This window comes from Xiphias gladius, chromosome 18 (assembly GCF_016859285.1).
Source record: "Xiphias gladius isolate SHS-SW01 ecotype Sanya breed wild chromosome 18, ASM1685928v1, whole genome shotgun sequence".
Classification (NCBI taxonomy): Eukaryota; Metazoa; Chordata; class Actinopteri; order Istiophoriformes; family Xiphiidae; genus Xiphias; species Xiphias gladius.
In genome coordinates, this window is record NC_053417.1 from 3,369,027 (window position 1) to 3,382,238 (window position 13,212).

At 38.7% G+C, this 13,212-nt stretch overlaps 1 protein-coding gene across 3 annotated transcripts in view; it reads left to right on the forward strand.

The window, feature by feature from the left end:
- slco4a1 (solute carrier organic anion transporter family, member 4A1) overlaps positions 1-12,499 on the forward strand; it is a 35,439-nt gene extending 22,940 nt beyond the window's left edge. For all 3 annotated transcript variants that reach the window (XM_040153532.1, XM_040153533.1, XM_040153531.1), the window contains exons 7-13: positions 237-507; positions 1,229-1,391; positions 3,739-3,914; positions 4,830-4,894; positions 5,016-5,164; positions 6,488-6,651; positions 12,269-12,499. In XM_040153532.1, coding sequence (XP_040009466.1) covers positions 237-507; positions 1,229-1,391; positions 3,739-3,914; positions 4,830-4,894; positions 5,016-5,164; positions 6,488-6,651; positions 12,269-12,344 — 1,064 coding nt within the window. In that variant the 3' untranslated portion in view covers positions 12,345-12,499. The remainder of the gene's footprint in view (positions 1-236; positions 508-1,228; positions 1,392-3,738; positions 3,915-4,829; positions 4,895-5,015; positions 5,165-6,487; positions 6,652-12,268) is intronic.
- Positions 12,500-13,212: the final 713 nt, after the last annotated feature.

The window sequence follows — 13,212 nt, forward strand, 5'->3', positions numbered from 1 at the left end:
AATTACTGTATAAGTGAGCACAAAGAGTGGGAGAGAAGCAAACGGGAAACACATCCAACATATAAATGGCAAAGCAAGACAAAACATAACAAAGAGGCCCCCCTCAATTAAAAAAACCTGGGTACCAATCAACTGGGAACGAATCACTGTTTGATCTAAGACGCAATTTCCTTTAATGTCCTTAGAGTGGAACTGCAGCCTGACAGCATGGTTCTTTATTCTTCTTCCCCTCCCAGGATATATGGTGGTACCAGCAGGAGGTGGTGGCACCTTCCTGGGTGGCTACATTGTGAAAAGAATGAACCTGCGCTGTAGAAGTATCATCCGTTTCTGCATGATGTGTGCAATGGTCAGCCTACTCGCCATCTTCATCTTTCTCATCCACTGCCCTAACGTGCCAATGGCTGGTGTCACAGCACCATACCAGTCTGGTCTGATGGAGAAACACCACCTGGACCAGTACCAACACCTGTATGACAAGCCCAGCAAGCTGCGCGTTAGAAACAGGTGCACAGTGTTTATTTTGGCTACTGATTCTGATTTAGTTTTGATTTTGTGTTACTCTTTACTAAAATGTATGGCAGTTTTTGTCACATTTCACTCTTTACTTTTACTGTTAGTTTTTGCCTTGTTTGAATTATTTTATATTTTCAGTGTAATTCAGTGAAAGTCTCATACTCCTAATGATTTTTACATTTTATGCTTTCTAAGAAATAAAAGTTTACGGGAGTTGTTCGTGTCTATTGCAAGATTATTGGAAAAGGTTTACCTTTAGGTAGTTGACAGCCAACATTATTCCTGCTGTCACTCCTACCAATATCCTATTCACACAAGAGATAGCCAACTAAAAGTAATGGTAATGTTACGTGGTAATGTTAGCTTTAGCGATAAATTTAATTTCATTTACCAAGACTTGTGAGATACAAACAGTTCATACAGCTTATTGCTGTGCTTTTTAAGCAATGTCTTCATGTACTTCAGAATAGTACCATCATGCTGATTTGTGTAGTAGTGACTTAGGAAAATATTTATTATCCCAGATAATGAGAGATCATGAGCAATCAAATTCATGCTGACTAATGACTTTCTTCTATGCTCTCTTTCCCCATTGTGTTGTGTGTTTACATCTGTCTCCCTTCACCATCTCTTTCTGCTTCACTCTCATTCTCCACACGTTTGCTTCCTCCCTCCATCCCATTTCTGCGTCTCCTTCCCCTCCTGTCTGCAGCTCCTCTTTAGAGGAGAACCTGACCGTGGGCTGTAATGCAGCCTGTAGTTGCGTCAGAGAGCTGTATAACCCGGTGTGTGGGGCAGATGGTGTGATGTATTACTCCCCCTGCCACGCTGGCTGCAGCTCCATCAACCACACCGAACGCTCCAATGGCAAACAGGTACAGTAGACACACTGCTCGTGTCATTTTAGTCTGACTAGTGGGAAATTAGACAGGATTTACTAGGATCCAAGGCAGTTTAGTTAAAAGCAAAAAGCCAAAGAGGGAAAGCCTATGTACAGTATACAGGTTACACGGTTATTTTAGTTATACCCCCCAATATGCTGAAGCTTTTCCTGTTGCAGAAATTAGGCATTATGGCTGTTCTGAAATACTGGTGTCTTTAACCATAAATTCAAGCTTGGGACCAGAAGACATACACTATCCTCTTTGTCTCAAGACATGTAGTAAACTTCCCAACGTAAGATGAAGCAGTAGTGCATTCAAATGAATATAATTCAGTTACAGTCATTTACATTGTCAGTGTTTGTAGAAACTGAAAAATGTCAATTTTGCAGCACCCCTTTACATTATAGGCTTAGTAAATCAACCCTGAGGCATTTCAATGCAAAATAAAATGTATTTCAAATTAAGCAACTGCTGTTTCCAAATCATAAATAGATGAAATAATAATGAAATAATTTAATGATCTTTTAGTTTAATGTCATTCAGCTTTACTAATGTCATCAAAAACACATACAGTAGCCTTGTCTGTCAATGAGTGTGTTGAGATGCACACTAGTCTCCCTGTTATAAGTCCTGTCCTGATATTAATCATATTGGGAATATAATATGAAACGTAAGTAATCTGGGTATTCATATCCCTGTAGGATTAACAGTTTTCTCTGTACTGAGACGTCAGACCACTATGGCGCATTAAGATGAATAAAGCAGTTCAATATTTTGGACAGCTGAATACCTCTGTAGTAAAAACAAAAAAACCTGCATCACAACTTTTACTTTGGTTTCCTATAATATTTCAGATAGTGCTTGAATCTGCAGAAGGTCTTGACAGAATTTAGACAGGTTCTCTTTAGCCTCAAAATGAATAAAATGGTGCAGTTTTCAACCAACAGCAACTCTTTATTGGTTTTCTTAACCTACAAAATGTGACTGAAATAGATATTTAACTAGTTTTTCACTCTCTGACACTGGCTTTAATTTCATTACTTGGGACTGCCAACTATAGTTTATGTATTTCATGGCGCTGTGGGTCACTCTCTCACAACACTGTGCTGTCGGGGTTTTAACAGTGTGTTGTTGGGCATTTTTACCGTCATGCCATTTAATCAAAAACGATTGATTGATTTAATTATTCATTTAATCAAAAATATCTAGATTGGCTCTGTTCTAGATCCTGTAGATTGGCATAGAACATCCTTACCTTTCCTTTAATTTCAGGGTGTAGATCACTACAACTCTTATCTTTTTTGAAGTTTTTGTTTCTTGTTGTTAACTGACACTGCCATTTGACTCAAGTTAAGGACACACCTCAACATAGTAGTACCCCAGTTTTGATCATATTCTGGATATGATGTTTGCATGAAATACAAGTCACCACCTGGTTATTTATTTCCCTGTGTACATAATTCTTACACAGAAATGTGAAGAAAATAAACCAAAATTAAGCAAATTAAGAAAAAATAAGTGGCAATTTCATTTATTGATACTGTATGACAGTTAACGGTGGTGGAAAGTAACTAAGTACATTTATACAAGTACTCTAATATCTGGTACTTGTAATATGCTATTTCAGTGGAAAATATTGTACTTTTTACTCCAATACATTTACATGGCAGACATATGGCAGACTAATTATTTGCAGAGGAAAAAGTGTACACTAAGCATTTTAAATACAAGGTATGGATAGACAGTAATTTAAACCACCCAACAGTACATACAATTAGTAAAATTAGCCCTACTGAAGAGGACTACAATTTTAAAGTTCAGTGTTTCTCTGTTATAATGAATGCACTAATCGAAGTTGTCTCTGCTCAGTTAGATTGTTATGTCGGTGTCTTAAAATCCGTCCAGTTTCCACAATTTAAAACAGCTTTTCTCTCCTGTCTTCACACTCTCATTACAAATGTGTTGCCTCACATTCAACATCATAAAACATCAGATATTAGTGTTCATGATGAACATTTCAAAGCCAGACTGAAATTCAGATTTGGGTGTGAAAGTGGCAAACTGTTTCTTTTAAAGAGTCACCTAATGAGATTTTGGAGAACCTCACTGCTATTATGAAGATTATTTTCCCCTCAAAACTAGTTTAACTTCTTATTACTTACAAATATGTAGAGAACACAAATTAACATTATATTTACCCTTAGACTTATGAGAAAATTACAAGTATGCTGAGTTATTGTTTTCATCATCCTAACTAATGATTGGACTAATACCATAACTAGTTTGGTATGTTATATGTTGACCTATGTGCATCTGTCTGTGTACTGCGTGTTGATAGGTGTACTCTGGATGTAACTGTGTGGTGGGTAATGTGTCCTGGGGCGAGGAGGGCTTTGCTCTGGCAGGGAAATGTGGCAGCTCCTGCCACCACATGCCAGCCTTTCTCTCCTTTCTCTTCATCATCATCTCCTTCACCTTCCTCTGTAGCATCCCAGCACTCACCGCCACACTCAGGTGGGTGGCCACAGTGAAATATTTTTTTTTTTAAAAACACGAATGCTTGTAGTGTTGATTCTGACTTCCTTCTCACTGTATTATTTTTACCACTCAGTGGGACCAATATTATATCAAACTACGTTTTATTAATGCTTCCATAACTTGGAAAATGATGATAAGTTACTTTCCTTACCCATGGGTATTGCAGTTGGTACTACAGAGTGGGCATTTTCATTCAGGCCCACTGAGAGAACTTGTCCTGGGTTTGACCCATGGCCACTGCAGTGTTTTCAACTTCAGATTAACTGCAACATAATGATGATGGCCCAGTGACACAGTTTCTGCCAAATGGGGGGCCTGGATTTAATCTGAGGGCAGTGCAGTGCTTTCATCAAACATTATATTAAAGCAGAATCGGAATACCTTGCAGTCCTTTCATGAACATAGCAGTGGTGCATTTATCTGTGGCTGCACATAGTATGAGTCTAATTCACACACTGAACTAGACTAGAAGTCCCAGCTGCTGCTTCATGTCAGCCCTCTCTAAAGCAGATATTCAGTTAGACTCACAATTTGCATAAAGTCATTCTAAACCAGCTGTGGAAGATATTTGAAATGTTTGTGTAGCTAAATGAGGGCACTTTAAGACAAATATCCCAATATGTCAGTTTAGAATTCATGAAAACAACTTGTCCTATACTCCAATGAATTTCAGGCACAAATGTGTTTAAATAGTACAATACAACAAATATACTGAGCTACTACTAAATATACTGAAGTACTTCCCAGCAAATGCTGGATAAAGGCATTAGCTTTATCACTTATATTTAATGTTTAAAGATTACTGCCTGAGGGTGACATTTAAAGTAGAACTAGACTGATAAATGGGAGATTCCGTATGCCTGCATGTCTGACCAACACTGTGCTGTGCAGATGTGTGCCAGACAGCCAGAGATCCTTTGGACTTGGCATCCAGTGGATTGTTGTGCGTACACTTGGTAAGCCAACTGTATTCTTTCATTAAGTTTACGTTTAACCTCTGAATCACAGCAAAGTGCTTAATTCTCTCCACACAGATGCCATGACTTTGTCCAATCTGTGTTGCCGTTTCCCTCACAGGTGGTATTCCAGGACCCATAGCATTTGGCTCTGTGATTGATATCTCCTGCTTACTGTGGCAAGATAAGTGTGGTGAGCAGGGCTCCTGCTACCTCTATCAGAACTCAGCCATGAGCCAGTACACACTAGTAGCTGGTATCATCTATAAGGTAATACTAACAGTATTACTGTAGTCTCACATTCAATCTTCTGACGTTCAGTTTGTATTTTTGAAAAATTTTGCTAGTGAGGTATGCTTTTTCTGCTTTAATGAAAACTGAATAACTCTGTTTTCTCAGACTGCCTTAAAGACTGTACAAAAATGATGGCCGTGGAAAGAGGGATTGAATCTTACTTATCTTTTAGCATTATTAATATTTTGTTTGGACCCTCCCCTTGACTTAACTGCAACACCCTCCCCCAAATATCTGAAAATATAGTACTGAGTTGGTACTCCTCTCACTATGAAAAGAGACAACGCATAAAGAATTTAAGATGGTGCAATTTAATTTAAACATGAAAGGGGAACTTCACCAATTTTGCACATCAAAGTCTGTGTGAAAAAAGTTGCATAAAGCCTTTAGTGTCTCCGGAGGGAGCTGTGTGAAGTCTGATATATTGCCTCAAGTGATTACACTTGAGTCAGTGTCAGTTGGGCCTGAAGACTACAAATTTGAAAATGGAAAAAAATCTGAGGGTGTGGAGTTAGAAAGAAGTTAGCTCACCAGACCTCTGTAGCCCACTCCTCATTTCTGCTGCAGGTTAGAGGCAGCTTTCCAAAGATGATTTCCAGCATCTTGAAAAGCATTTTACATCTTCAAAGTCTTATTCCAGGCTAGCCCTTTCGGAAAAGAGATAGTAAAGAGACTTCATCCTTGAAGCCTTTTCTCTTCAACTGAAGTAAAACGTAAATCCCACATCTGAGTAATTTACCAGTATCAGCCAACCATTTACACTCCTCTGACTTTTGAAAAAATTTAAATGATTTTCTCTGGCTTTTTGATTTCTTCATTATGACTTTCTGGGACAACAGTAACTCCTGGCTGCTTGAGAGATAATTGGGCCCCCAGCCCATTTTTGCAGTAAAGACATCAGGAGACTTTTTGACTAATCTTCACTTGTCAGATATTTCTTTCCGTCATGGCAGCAAAACACATCTCCCAATCCTTCAGAAACTTCTGTAGGTTAAACTGGGTTTCCTAAACACTTAGGACTGTAACACTATAACAAGACACACTATAAACAGACAATCTCCATTATAAAAGATTATGCGATGATGTGAATATTTAAATATCTAGTCCTTAAATATAGAATGAACCCAACTTTTTTACAGATGTCATTTCAGAGGTGCTTCAGAGGTGTTGCTAGGTGTATTTTTGAACTTTGGAGATAGCCTGTTGTCGGTCTTTATGCTATGCTACACTAATCACCTCCAGCCTCTAGCTTCGTACTTAAAAGACAGATATGATACTCCTTGCTACTATCTTTTTCAGGTTTTGGGTACAATATTTTTCTTGTTAGCCAGCATATTGTACCAGCCTCCTCCTGAGTCGCCTCAAAGCAGCTGTGAGAGCACCGACCATGGAGTAGGAAACATGAGCGACCTGCCCGTCAAAGACTTGCCTGAAGACGGCGTAATCATCAACCTGCATGCCAGGTTATGACATCTGATACCCCCTAAACACTGAGTCTTTATCTGATTGTATATGTGTGTGTGTGTGTGTGTGTGTGTGTGTGTGTGTGTGTGTGTGTGTGTGTGTGTGTGTGTGTGTGTGTGTGTGTGTGTCTGTGGAGGTTCTGCTTAATACAAAGTGTTTGAATGTGTGTGGGGGGTGTTGGGGGTGGGGCGGGTATGCTTCCTGTACACTAAAAGCGTTTTCTCAGCCATAATGACACCAGCCCCCAACATGTAAACACATGCAATCACACAAATGGACAAAATCACAGACAAAATAAAAACATAGAAACCACAGAATGCTTTTGTGGACATCTCCACACACACACGTGCGCGCGCGCACGCACACAAAAATGCACACACAGACATACACACACACATTGATCTTGGTAACTTTTGGGGACATTAATTGCATTCATTCCCTGGAGAATGAACCTACCCCTAACCATAACCACTCCTTGCCTAACTCTAACCCTTACCCTAACCTTAACCATCACAACTGAATGCCTAACCTCAACCCTTACCCTAACCCTAACCTAAACCTAAATCCCTCAAATAGCCATTTAAACTTGGCAAAGCTGTCAGACCCCACAAGCATTGTGGGCTTCCAGTTTCCAAATATCCCCAGACATAGTAAAAGATGCCCAGACACACACACACACACACACACACACACACACACGCGCGCGCACACACACATGCACACAAACACTTCTTTTGGCCGGACTCCAACAGAGATCCCAGCCCTAGAAACACAAATGTCCGTGACTGACCCCACCCCGTGACTGACTGAGTAATGAAGTTACACCATTGGTGAGCCGAATGACGTGTCACTGAGTGATGAAGTCACACTATTGGTCAGTGTTGGAAGACCATTGGCCTTTGCTCTTTCAAAATGAAGTGGTGCCAACAGTTTCTATAAAGACATCAGGGGGCTTTTATAGGCATTGTTGCCTTTGTCGCAGGATTTACTGATTTTTCAGACCCCTTTAGCAACACCTAGCGACAAAACTAGCAACTTTTTGGTCAAACCTTTGCTACTTTCTGTAGAAAAGAGTCGCCAGTATTGCCCAGCGAGGTCAACGTTGGGCTTTCCCTCCAGAGGCACATCTCTCTATGCGTCTCATTCAATTGACCACACGGCAGCTGACATAGATGTGAAAGAGCTTCTAACTTTCTCTCTGAGTGATCATTGTACAAGTAAATATAGCTGAAATCACAGCACAGCCGTTGTCTTTAACTTATACGTATGGTGATCTTGTCAGATGATATTGTGGTTATAAAATCAGGATTTTAGCAGAGCAGAGCAGCAGCTTGGAAATGGCTTGGAAGTGACTGCTGGTTAATATGTGGTCGTACTGGGCTGCAATTCATACTTCTGACAACAGAAACAGAAAAACATGTAAATGAGAACAGCTTTATTGGGAATTAGGCTGTATTATATTACTGTATATGAGAGCACAGAGAGGAGGAGAGAAGCGAACAGATAAAGGGCCGTCCAGCCATATATTAGATTTTGGCCTAGTCTTGTTAAAGTACATGATGATATCTAACATGCTGCTTTGTTGGAACAAAATCCTGCATGTGTGTGCATGTGTTTGTATCTGAGTGTTTGATTGACAGGGTGGTGCCATACAATTTTTAATGTACCATTAAACCACCATACCAAGGAACCATTTCTACAGATATCTCAAAGTTATGTTAAATCAGCTAAAGGACTTTTTAGAATGTGAGTCTGATGACATTTCTGTTTTTGTATTGTCATTATGTCATATGTCATCATCCTCCAAAAGCCAATGAAAAAGCTGAGACCTATGCGGTGTATATTATATGCCTTGTGTATGAAGCATTTGTGGAAAAAAGGCATTTATATCCATCTTCTCCTTCTGTTCTTTCCCCATTACTGGAAGATTGTTACGCTGCTTTACTTGCAACCCACAGATAAAGCCATGGTCAAATATATTGTACCAGATCTCCAGGTCATTAATAATGAAGCCAAGTAATTTTCATATCATGTCATATTTTAAGCCAAGAGTATCTAAAGGCACTTATATTGATATAGTGTGAACATAAACTATTGGTCACAGTACAGCAGCACAAATATATTTTCAATTAGAAAAGCACATGTGTATTTTTAATATCTACTGGAACACATGTATGATTTATGACCAGTAATTGGCTTGAATTTAATATTAGAAATAAAAAGAGAAAGAAAGAAAACCACAATGAATTTGTGATCTACATGAAAAAGATCTATATACAGTAAATAGTAAACATATATATATATCAGTGGTGCGCCATGAGGACAAGCAGGGCAAGCAGTGCTTGACCAGTTACAGCTAAATATAGACATCAATTAGAACAATACCAAAGTGGAAGCCAAAGCGGAAGTGATATCTCTCAGAACAGCGTTCTGTCCCATAGAGGATCGGATATTGCCTTTTAGCATTCATCTTGTAATTTGTGGCCCCAGTAGGCTATTGTCTCTGGGAGCTAAGTTGGCTACCAGCCGTTTTATCTATCGTTTCCGTCATTTTCGTGGGCTTGTCTGTGTCTCATTGACAAAGGCTGGGGAATGTCAGACAGAGGGTGGAGCAGCATTGTTTGGTTATTTCCACATGCGCATTGAGGATAATCCTGGAGTCTTTTATGTGTGACTCGAGATACCTTCCAAGGATCTGAGATCAGTTATGGTATTGTGTGCATTATTATACGCATGCGCAGATGCTTGTGGAAACTGTACTTGCACATTAGAAGATTACTTCAACAGTCATTTCTTTCAAAGCGTTAAGAGGTAGCAGTAGCAAGTAAATGAGCAAATTACACTGTGATTCATCATCTCAAATTGGTATAAATTGTCTTACTTATCACCTTGGTCAACGTGTGTGACGACGACGAGTTAGTGTGTATTGTGAATCAGCTTTTCATAACTCCTTTTGCATGGATAGTTTTCAAAGAAATATTATTCAGTTTACATATTCACAGTTTACCATGTAACATAATAACAAAGCAATTTAATTCTGTTCTGCTATTTAGTAATCATATAAATATCTTTTCCTTTCTGCTTATGAAGGTGTTGGGTTCTCTGTGCAAGATGTGCAGTAATTTGGGGAAGATTGAGACAGCATATTGAGGCAGGAAAATACAGGATTCGGCATCGTCTCTGGAGTGTGTCATTGTCAGTTATTGTTGAAGATTACCATAGAAGTAATTTGTTTAGTTTTTTTTTCCTTACTGCAAATTTGATATGATACTTCTTCAGCCGGGAAGGATTGCAGAAAGGCGAAGACATCCAGATGTCCAGGCGGAGTGTATTTTTCTCATCGACGTAGCAAACATCCGGGGGTTGGGTAGTTGTCTCTTTGGCTCTACTTGCCTATCTGTGAAAGTCACCGCACGCCACTGATATATATACATACATATTTATATGTATACACACACACACATATATATATATATATATATATATATATATGAAATATATGTGCCAATTTAGTAGTAAGAGCTTTGATGCGTGTCTTCTATAGCTATTGCATAGCTGCACTTTAAAAAAACGAAAGCACTGAGAAGTTTGGAAAGAGTGTGTTGACACAAAAAAGACCTGGTAACACTATGATTTAAAATTGCAAAATTATGGACAAAAATCCTTTATTTCCCAAAGAATTGCAGCGATCCGTTTGTTTACTTATGGGAGTAAATCTGCACACATTGTACTTTGCTTCAAAGTTCAACTTTACTGAACTCTGGCATGTGAATTTTTACCTTGACTACTTCAAGCTATCCCTAAAATATTGACCTTGATGGAATGGGAAAGTCCAAAATGGAGTTATCGTAGTTATCGTAGCTTGACATCTTTGTTGCACCATCAACATTTATAGAGACAAATTGAAACCAAACTTTCAGGCCCTGTTCGACAAGTAAGAAAACCTCATTCAAAATCCCATTGACATATGTAATAACCCAGTTAACTAAAGCTTCTATGTTGTGTGATTTACAACCTATGTTTAGATTAGGGCTGAACATTATTACACCTGATAAAGAGTTTTTGAAGAGGGAACAAAGCCGTCTAAGTCAGTGAGCTTGCTAACTGTCAGTTAGCATGCACATTAGCTTGGTTGCCAACAGGACAATAAGGTCATACAGTTTATTTAGAAGACGTATTTATACATTCAACTCCTGTCTCAGAATTGTCTGCAAACCATTCTAACCATTTTGTTGCGACGTTTATACTCTACCAGAGGAAGTTAAATTGATGTAGATGATGCAACACAGCTAATAAGCTATGATAGCGTGCTCAGTATTGGACTCTCCAGTTCTATGTTCTGTAAAAGTTCACCAAAGTTGAACTCGCTGTGAAAAATTTGGACTTTGGTACCTAGGCCCTGTGAGCAAATCCACTGATAGTGGCAATTCCATTGGAATGAAGTGACTTTGCAGCAGAATACTGCAGTTTTAAATGCTGGTGTGATGGTGCCTTTAAGAGTTATATTGTGGGAAGTAGCTTGTAAGTTGGAGATGTAAAGGGTGACACACAATTGGCATGACATGCAGTATAACAAATATTTGGACCTAATTATCACAGTACTGTAAGTCCAGATGTGTGCCAAAGCAGCTTTGCCTAACAACTCTTGTATTTTATTTTTATCATTGACCTTATTTATACAAATAATTTATTTATAATATTTCAGCACTTGTATTTGTTTCATGCATTCACTGTGCAATGATTAAAGGAATGCTGCCCTGGCTCTACTCCTCCCATCCTTTGTCCATAAAAACACCTCCTCTTGTCTTAATTGTTTATGTGATTGTGAAACAATCTGCTGTATGTTGCCTTTGTGGTTGTCATGTAAGAACTGACCTTAACACCCTCCAGCTGATGTTAAGGAGTTTGAGCTCCATGTGAATGTGTACACAGTTCTCCTTGTCATGCTTTTCAGTCAGTCGCTGAGCTATGACAAACCACTCTGTAAACGGATTTTTATTCTTTTTTATTTTGTTTTTGGTGATGTATGGCTAAAAAAAAAGAAGCACTGGACTTAAAATCAACGATCTTTTTTATGGAATGATTCAAAGATGTCAAGTGTTTTTTAATTACAAAAGCTGACCAGCAGATTACTTTTTTGTGACTGGAATCTTTTTTATCATGTTGTGCGCGTGTGTGTGTGTGCGCTTGTGTGATCTTCCTGAGAACAGAAAGGGACAAATAACGTGACACAACATGAGGCAGGAAAAACAACAAACAAAATAAAGGGAAACAAAACAAAACAAAACTCAGGTGGCCAAGCATTGTTCAAACCCACAAAATGTATTTACAATATTTGGTTCTTTCCTTCCTTCTTCCTCAAATTAAGTGTCATAAATAGCAGGTACAGAATAAATAACATTGTTACACAATTTTGGAAAAATAGCTTTCATTACTGATATTTAAGGGGAATTTAAAGGGAAAATCAGAAAGGTTATATTTGTTAAAAAGTCTGTCTAACCTCGATGCGTCTTCTGTACTTTTACTATCACTAATTTTCTCACTCGTTCCACTGTTTTGTTGCCTGGATAACTGCCCATCTAAATATGCCAACAATATTACGTTGTGTACCAACAGCCCAGTACACTCAGAAACTGAAGAAGACTGGATGCAGAGGATGCGTTTCCATGACTACTGTCATATCACGACTTGATGAGTTCTACTGTCTCTCCCTGGGTTCCTCGCTGACATGTTGTATGAAGCCTGCCTGAAACATGCTCGGGAACAAACCACTGAACACCACAAGCACACATCGCATCATTAATCCACACACACTTGTACTGCATCTCATCAGAAAACCACCTACAGAACGTAAACAGTTGGCTTGAACACAGTGCAAACAGTTGAAATATTTCTCCTACATGACAATAAATAAAAAGGTTTGTAAATATGAGTAAACATTGACATTACACCTTTCTTATGTCTGCTTGCAAATTTTTAGCTCCATGAAAAAATATCAGATTATAGTGGAGCGACCCAAATGTCAAATTTGAAACAAGGGACACCAACATTTTGACTTTTGAGCTGGTTTTTGGGAGCTGTAACATGCATCAAGGGCCACCAAATTTGTGTCAGTTCTTCACTGCAATACTAACTTTCAACTGGAAAAAAGTTGCAACTTTCTTGCCCTAGAATAAAGGGTCAAAATCCAGTGAAATAACCTTAATGAGACCGACCTGTTGACCTTTCACTTTTCTTATGTCTGTATCCATTTGGGAACATTTATGAAATGTGTGTTGATATTTTGGCAACCCCGACTTCCCCGTCCAAAAGTGTCTAAAATGTCAAAATATAAGGAACTGACCCTTAAATTTTGACATTTGGCATACCTTTGAATGGGGTAGTCAGGATTCCCAAATGTCAACCCATATGTCAAAAACTAATGAAACACTAGTTATCTAGTTATAATTGTGAACCTCCAAAGGATGTCCTTGAAAGAAGAGAGCTCAACAAAGGGTCTACAGAGTCAGTGCTTCATGAGCAAAATGAAGGGTGTGAGACAAGGTGTTTGGTGTCATTTT